The sequence below is a fragment of the Apaloderma vittatum genome, unplaced genomic scaffold (assembly GCF_000703405.1).
Source record: "Apaloderma vittatum isolate BGI_N311 unplaced genomic scaffold, ASM70340v1 scaffold32146, whole genome shotgun sequence".
Classification (NCBI taxonomy): domain Eukaryota; kingdom Metazoa; phylum Chordata; class Aves; order Trogoniformes; family Trogonidae; genus Apaloderma; species Apaloderma vittatum.
This window is the reverse complement of record NW_009722850.1, coordinates 12,334-21,292: the sequence shown is the minus strand read 5'-3', so window position 1 is coordinate 21,292 and position 8,959 is coordinate 12,334. Positions and strand designations below refer to the sequence as shown.

General features: G+C 36.4%; 1 protein-coding gene across 1 annotated transcript in view; it reads right to left on the bottom strand.

Moving 5' to 3' along the window:
• Positions 1–1,373: 1,373 nt before the first annotated feature.
• LOC104275842 (lamina-associated polypeptide 2, isoforms beta/gamma-like) overlaps positions 1,374–8,959 on the bottom strand; it is a gene marked incomplete at its 5' end in the record, with an annotated part of 13,682 nt that continues 6,096 nt past the window's right edge. The window contains 6 exons of the mRNA XM_009871902.1: positions 1,374–3,239; positions 4,048–4,142; positions 4,453–4,542; positions 5,415–5,525; positions 6,082–6,177; positions 6,281–6,400. Of these exons, the coding sequence (XP_009870204.1) occupies positions 2,954–3,239; positions 4,048–4,142; positions 4,453–4,542; positions 5,415–5,525; positions 6,082–6,177; positions 6,281–6,400 (798 nt within the window). The remainder of the gene's footprint in view (positions 3,240–4,047; positions 4,143–4,452; positions 4,543–5,414; positions 5,526–6,081; positions 6,178–6,280; positions 6,401–8,959) is intronic.

Sequence of the window (8,959 nt, the reverse complement as noted above, 5' to 3'; positions counted from 1 at the left end):
AATTTAAATTTAAGATCCTCCTTGAGAGTTTCAAGGCTCAGACACTAGGTGAGCTCTCACAGCCTCACCACAAATCAGGTCCTATAAAATTAAGTGTCAATAATGCAAGTGATGTCCAAGTGATTCACAGCCTGACACCAGACTCCTGAGACTGGGTGCATGTTAAAAGATTGGGACACAGCTTAAAGAAAAAAAGCACAATGTCTGTGTTAGAAAGCTCCAATTCAGAGAGGCAAATATCTGCTGTGTTTTCAGCACAGCATTTTAAGCAATATGACCAATCATGAGAATAAAATCCACTCAAACCAAACTACAGTCATGCCTATTAAACTTACATGGGCTTTTCTCCAGATTTTTTGTAGCCTTTGCTCTAAAAAGAAGACTTAGGCAATATTTATTACGTCAGAACTCAACTAATTTTTGCAACTAGAATTTGGACACTAATATCAGTCCATAAAATTGCTCTATTTTGTGATTAGTTCTGAAAGTTTAACCTAGTAAGATAAACTAACAGAACAAAAGTGAGATTATTTTTTATAAAAGGAACACAAATTCCTATTACTTCAGCACTTTGATACTAAGACTACAGAATACTTCAGTGTAACTTACACAGTAGCATTCAGAAGGTTTTAAGCACATGCAAGGATTTAGCTTGTAACACTATTACTACATGTGTTACTCTTACAATAATATGAATAGCTTTAGGAATGCTGGCAAATCCGTGTTTGGGGCTGAGGAAGGAAGGGATGGAGGCAATAAAGAAGGGATTATTCTTAGGGTTATCTGACACCATTAAATGCCTCAAGCGTAAGAAGCACATTTATTTCTTGAAGATGCATTGCATTCCATCTACAACTGAGCTACACGTTGGTTATTTTGAGGACTTACTTGGAAAAGTCTTTACCTTCTGTGAAGTAACACTGAAGTTGAGAGGATTCTCCAAAACAGTGCATAAAAAGAATGAAGACACTTAATTGCATTGCAGTTCAGTTTGGGGTTTGTTTGTAATTTTAAAAAAAATTTTTTTAGTGATGCTAATAGTATCCCTGAAGGAGGTCAACTGAAAGTATTTCATGTAACTAGAAGAGAAAGATATATATTTTATGTTAAAATACATAGTAAAGTGAGGCAAAAAAACAAAGTGAAAGCTCCTTGAAAAAGAAATGAAAACTAGCTTCTCCCCCATCCAAATTAATGGCCTAACATAGGCTAAAGGACTATAGTACAAAACTTATTATAGTGCAAGTATGATGAATACTCCTCCCACCAAGTGTTGACATGACCTGCTCTGATTTTACCATAAGATTTCTTTACTTTTTTTTTTTAAACATGGAAGACTGTAGCAGCACAAAATAACACCACTGATACATCAGTTGTCTTGCTTTTGCTGCTTTTCAGCAATGCATTTATTTTCATAAGGAAAATCCACACACATTAAAATCATTTTTATTTTTCTCCACTTTGACACCAAAAGTGAATGTCATGTTACAATTTTCTATAGGATGGACACAAGTTTAGCTATTTGGATTACTGAAAAAAGCAGATTAAAAGGAAAAAAAAAAACATTAATCTTAACAGAAAACACCCCTATTGCTTTGCTACAAATTACCATGTTTGTCCCAAAGTTCACAGAAAGTAAAGCTTCCCCAAAGCTAGAGTCTACACTATAATTGTACCTAGAGTAAAAAGATACTATTAACTAATGTTCTCAGCTTTTTATAAGTAGCACTTTAAGTAGTATGATTTATTGCAATTATGTACCAAGCAATAAGACTGAACATCTGTATGCTGCAGATTTAAGCACACCAAAATGTATACATTCACTTTAAAAAAATTGTTGCTTATCACTCTTCATTGGTAGTAGTGTAGTCAGCTGCCTGCTCAACTAAGTTACACAATATAGAGTGCTTCAGCATGCTTCCGCTGAGAAAAATGTTTAACTGCATGAAAGTAGTAAATCTCACCTGAAAAGATGAAACTGTAGCAGAAAATGCAGCAATGCCCTCTTCATATAAGAATAAAACTTCATATGGAATTTTCACGCTTTGAGAATATTCTCTACATGAATGTTCAAAGATAATCACATAAAGCTGTGTTGGAAAGACCTTGCTTTTTAAAAAAAGTAAAAAGACCACTGCTAAAGTTGGAATTTAGGACTACTTCAGATAACAACCTTCACCCCCCAAAAAATATTTTTGTAGCAAATTACGTTGGTGCAATTTTTATTTTCCACGCGTATTACTAATAAATAAGTTCCTCTAAGACATCTCTTGCCAATTAGTTTTGTATTCAGCTCCTACAACACTGTAAGCACTAAAATGAAGGGAGACATTTAAATGATGTTACTTAAACAGAGTTACTAATGATACCAAGACTTTTACAGAAATGCAGACAGGTTTACAGTTACATTTACTAAAAAGTTACAGTAATCTACAGAAAAGGTTGTCATTGTACTCTCTCTACATCCTAAGAGATCAAATGCAGTTACATTGTTACTAAAAGAATGCATTCCCTTTATCACCTGTGTTAAAATCCTTCTCCACAACAATCTAGAGACAAAAGTACAACTTCTTTTCTGTACAAAGTAAAAGCTTTAAAAACACAGCTTCACATTTTACTACATTTTTGCCCTTCTCAGCTTCCAAGTTCTTGCAAAAACAAATATACAGTTTCTCAAAAATGAATTTAAAGGATGTCCACATTAAAAAAATAAAGCCTACAAAAAGTTCAAAGATCTAAAAAAACGTTACTCCTATGGCAAAGAGATCTCCTACTAGTCCCAAGTCCAGAAAGTTACTGATGTCCATTTAATAATATCTTTCTTCATTTATCCAATTTATCAGGTTCCAATCACATTATCTGTAAGAAGTCCTTGAGCCGATGAGAGGGCAGAAGAGTTCTCTACAATTAAAAATAGGAGACCAAATAGGGTGTGTGCCTTTCAGAAAGGTATTCATTCGCCAGCACCCTGAGGGGCCATATAATTAGCGAAAGGATTTCCTTGATTAGTTTCCATAGACTGATAAACCAAAAACAAGAAGACTGAAACAACAACAAAGAGAAGAACTTTTATCCACAGGGGAATGGAGCGTTCTTTTTTTGTTGGTGGCTTCTCAGACTTTACTTCAGTTGAGGTACCATATTTTGCAGCATACTTAGAGAAACTTTCCTCCAGTCTGAAGTCACTGTGCTCTATAGGCCGGCTAGCAGCTCCTTTGATTGGTCTACGGCAGCTAGCACTGTAGATTAAAAACCAAAAGTTAAAATATTGTATATTAAAAAATAAAATCTATGGTATACAGTTTTAGTGCAATTAAAGAAGAAAAAAATTACTGGTTTTAAAGTTCATCATTCACTATTCAAACAAACAGCCCTTAAAAAATCCCTCAAATGCCACTTCACCCTATCCACATAATCAATGGATTATACCTGCCAACAAAACTCTGGGAAGTGTCTTTCTTTGTATCTTTAATAGACACTTATGCAGCCCCATGGAGATTTCTAAACCCAAGATTGTCCCTGGCCATTAAAATACCTACTGATGGCTAAGGCAATACAGAGAGCCACAGGACAAAGTAGTCCTGTGCCAAGTCCTTACATACACAGAGTTAGGGGGCCAGTTAACTCAGTTGGTTAGAGCGTGGTGCTGATAACACCAAGGTCGCAGGTTCGATCCCCATGTGTTGCCTCAGATCTAGTTGAGAGGCGTCCCTGCCCATGACAGGGAGGTTAGATTAGATGATCTCTAAGGTCCCTTCCAGCCCAGGCCATTCTATGATTCTATGAGTACACATGCATGAAGCTCCAGTAATAATTTCTACTATAACACTATCCCATTCTTCCACCTCTAATTTAAATAAAAGGGCTTTTTTTTCCTAACAAAACTATGTATATAGAACAGAAGAACCTAGGTGGTCATCTCAGCTGTCACTGAGCTACAGTGCAAAAACTGTTCCTCAGAAATCTAAAAATATAATCAAAAGATACTTCTCAGTTTAAACAGGTTTACAAGAACGAAGAAACAAGCCACATAAAGCTGAGAAATACCTAATTCCTGTAGGTGTTGATACTTCATAAGGGAACATTTCCTTAAGGATATCCCTTTCTACTCTTTGTTCTTCTGCAGGAGTTCTCTCCAGCACCTAGGAAAAAAAAAAACACTTAAAAGCATAACAGACTGCAAAACAAAATAGCTCCTCCACAGCTATCTCAGTGACCATCACCATGTGCAATTGCTAAGAATGAATGAGTCACCCAGTGACATTCAAGAATTTTACTTCTTCAGTTTTAGAAGTTAGCTTAACCTCTGTTAGTGTCAGCTGTCTGGTCACTTTTGGTGTCTTAAAGTATTCAGTGCTCTCCTCAGTTTCCTTTAAGATAAAGAATATGTTGAATACATAAACTACACCTGCCAGCCAACGACAAAGATGATCAAAAAACCATAACCATCACCTCTATCATGGCTGTGTTGAGAAGATCACAGGACTGGCCATGGCCAACACGATTAAAAAAGCACTGATGCGGGCAATCTGTCTCTTCTGGCTGTAATAAACAGTGCCAGAGTACAGTAAAACACTAACTGACAAATACTTCAGCAGTCTGAAATAGAACATCAAGTTTTCCCACAACCTTCTATTTGACAAGCAAGTTTACATTCCACTAACATTATAAACAAATAAAGCAGCTCTTCAGACCCATTGGCAGAACAGACTTTGCAAGTGTCAGTGAAAGTTTTACCTACAGAAACTGTATGAAGCAATGAACTCCATTTAAATTCAGCCCAGCATTATCTTGTAATGTAAAATTCCAAAATACTACAGTGCTACATGAATACAAATACATATACTTGCAAGTGCTTTAGACAGTTCTCCAAGAGAAATTATTTTAACAGCTTGAACAGATTAGCAGTAGAATAATTATTTTTTTCTTGATAACTGACAGGAATCTACGGATGCTTTTTAAATTCAGGCTTTTGGTCTAAAGTAATCCTACTGTTTAATTCCCTAAATTAAAACATAGTAGGTTTTCAGGATAGGCTGATCTACAAGATCAAAGGTTGATAATACAATTCTGCTCTATCTTTGAGCTATTAAAAAAAAATTTTTTAAAAAATACGTTTTGTTCAGAAATAGCAGCATAAGGAGAAATAACACACTAAAACATATCTGGCTCAGGAGAAATAGAAAAAACAAAAGCAAGATTTTCACACACATACACCCCGCAGATCTGAAAGAGGAAGATAAAGAGAAGTTTATAATTTCTTTTACGCTATGTGACAACACCAGCTTATTTCAATTAGTGCCACCTAGGCAATGAAGGCCTCCAACCCTTCTGTACTAAGGAGTAAGCACATACACACGAGAATCTTGTTCACAAAGAGTAAGCAAGAGCAATCTAAGTTTTAATTTATTTACTTCAGCTGTCATCAATGGTTTCTTTGGTGCTCTTCTGGGCGTGTCTGAGAATTCACTGATTGACAGTGTAGGAGCTGCAGGCTTGAAATTTCCAGGCACCCTATTGACAACCTGCCAAGATTCAAAATTGTTCAAACTCAGAATGAGCCAAAATACAAAATAAAAGGGAGGAAAGTGGCAGAACCAAGCAACAAAACCTTAACGTGCATTGAATATATGCATATTAGGAGTTACTCATGAAGCTTACGTAGCAGATACTATGAAATAAGCACAGGAAACATAGTGCTTACCATTCCAAGCAATTTCTTTTAAGCCATTTAGAAACATAAAAGCTATTTAGCTCACAAGAAAAGCCAAACTTAAAAGCAGATACTCTGCACATATTTGAATAAATTAAGAAAAGATCTAAGCTTCTAAAATGGTTCTTTTCAACCCTCCCCCTCAAAAGATACTAGATGGGACCGAGGTGTCTACCTAGTCCCATCTCAAAGCAAACAGCATTAGGTACTAATACAAATACTGAATATGTGGTTTCAAAGACAACTGAATAGTCTTACTTCTCTTAAAACAGACTTCTATCTGTTCAAAACAGAATCATTCTGTCAAAGATATATTCTAGAAGAATACCACTTGCATGATTTATTAAATAGTTACTAAAAATATTTACTAGGGTCTCGTTGCTTGCCGTCAATATAGTTTCAGCTATGGGAGTACTCTCTGATATTACAGCATCATCTACAGGCAACTGTGCTGTAGCTTCCACCTGTTTGTTTAAAACAAACAAAAGAAAACAATTGAAAAAGATAACCACTAGGACCCTAGCAGTGAGAAAAAAAGCTTGTCTATTATAATAAGCCTCTCATCACCCTTTTCCTCGGTGTTCTTCTTGACACTCTTGTAGGCTCCCTAGAAAATGCCTGCAGAGGTCCACTTTTTGAAGATCCACTTGTCCAGACAGTCTCAGAAACTTCATCCTGAGAATAGGTCTATTCAAGCATCAAACACATGGTCAAATACATGTAAGCCAGCTCTCAACATTGGATACCCATAACCAAAAAGCCAGAATAGCATGCATACTCCAAAAGCAGCGTGTCCACAATAGAAAAAAAGGATCCTAATACATTCAATAAGAAATAGCTAGCTAGATTAGTAGCGTTGACCAAAACATTTACATTAGAGCACATTATTGTTCAAATACAGAACTGACTAGGTTATGCCCAACTGTAAAAATGGTAATTCGCTCACTGCAATAGAATCTTAGAACGGCTTAGGTTGAAAGGGACCTTAGAAGTGAACTAACTAATGTCAAAAGTAGTTACACCAAGTCAGGGACAGCAGATATGCGAGCTTTCACACCCACTTCATTACCTGCTTCCAACAACACCAGAAAATTATAATAATTTATCAGCATAAGCAGAAACCATCACCTTGTTTCTCTACCCAGATAGGGGTCTATTCTTTTAAGCAGAGATGGCTTTAGGCACTCCACCACTGCAATAGAAATTAATCTCCAGCCAGAAAGGGCAGGGAGAGATGTTTTGTAGTCTGAAGTTTCCACATACATATATGAAACTCACACAATTTTCATACAACAGTAGATTTAAACAATCAAGCTTGACACAGATCTTTACAAATCTAAGTAACAACATTAGGTGCCAAACTTTTACAGCCATTCACAAACACAGGTCATTCCTTATGCCTTGTTGCAAGTTTTACGCTCAAAGAAAAGTCTTCCTCAAAACTAAATCCAAATATTGACCTAGAGGGAATGGGAGTCAAGGGCCTGCTTCTTTTAGATTTTCATTTTATTTTTTTTAATTAAAAATAAAAAATACTACTCTGTTAATTAATACCAAAATCTTTGCACATTAACATCTCATGCATTGATGTATTATCAAGTTTTTGGAAGTTATACTTCAGCATAAAGAAAGTTATATAGACTGATGCAACTGTCAGTTATAGGTCAAACAGCAGAAATAACTTCACTGGAACAGTATTAGCCCCAAAACAACGTATTAAGAGAGCAGGCCAGAGGGGGAGAAAAAAAAAGGTCTAACAGTTCCTTTATTTATTTCCCACTTGCATCTTCAAAGCTACTCCAGTGAAGCCACAAGCTGAGCAACGTTAGGATTCTTAAGTTCTGTATTACAGTTAGTACATATCCAGCAGAGGGCGCACAAGTGTCTCGTTTTCCTCCAGTCACTGAAATACTTTGAAAACAAAATGATGTATATTTATGCACAGACTTCAAGTCCAAACAGATTCAGACGCTTCACACAGAATTGCAGATTTCAGCCTAAGTCTCCAATATTCTTTTCAATTTAAACAGACTTCTGATGAAAGATCTCTCAACCCCTCTTTATATATTCACCAGGCACTGGTTTCTCTTTCCTACTAAAAGCTTAACCTGGAACCTTCTATCACGGCTCCCCACCTCATCCCCATATATATTCTCTTTGAGAGATATTCTTCTTTAAAAGCTTAGAGAAAACCAGTAGTTTCAGGGCGCTTCCACTTAACATATTCAACTCAAGAAAGCAGTAAGGCAATTCCCTCATCCTACTAACGGAGAGCTCCTCTACCACAGACTGACTAGGAACTAGTTAATTTGTGGGTTTTTTCTAATGAAAAGTTAGAAGTACTTCTGTAAATAACTGCTTCTCTCCTTAGTTCTTCAGATGTTTGTCAGTTATGTGTTTTAAGTGTCAAGTTTCAGGTTAGCTCTTGCATGGAAAGTCTAGAAAAAAACCCAGGATCTACTGCATAAGCCCCATCCAGACATCAGCAGACTATATTCAATAGACAAAATTTAAGAACGAAAAAAAGAAAAAAAGTTGTCTATAGTTATAGTTATCCTCACTGTCAACTAAGCAGGCCTTGTCTGCATATCCCACAAATTTCAAAACTAAATAAAACCTACTAGAATGTAATGCTCATGTTCAGGTACACTGACACCCCACATATAAGCAGAGAAAGCTACAATGGTGTGGTACAAAAGTACTATTCAGCATGTGCTTTAACTTTCATATTATTCATGAGCAACGAAGCTATAAATTATGCATTTATTTCTGCCACTTACGAAGTTTTTTATTGGGTGCATGCCACATGAAATTTGTATGCCAGCAGCTGCAATGCTTCATGTTTTAAGAAGCCCAGCTATACAGGTAGTCAAAAATGCAGAGAGAAGTAGAGGAACACCAGCACATACAGAACATCACTACACAAAGTCTCAAGTAGAGACAGAGCAGTTCTACATTGCTAGGACTCCTTAACACTGACACTGTTTAGCCTGCCTCTTCCTGTCCAGAGCCTTTTACTACAGGGTTTCTGAACGCTAACTCTATATTCACTTACCTGACTCTAAGAGGCCATTCAAATTAAGGCTTTCTTCCAACTTTTCCAGTTCACTATGAGGAGGCAGTTAAGCACAAACAGCAAAGCTCAAATTCATTTAGCTTTCCCCTGCTAACTGACTGATAAGACCCATAAGCCTGCTCAACCTCTCCACCCAATTTCTTTTGCACCAGTGTGCTTAAACTCTATCT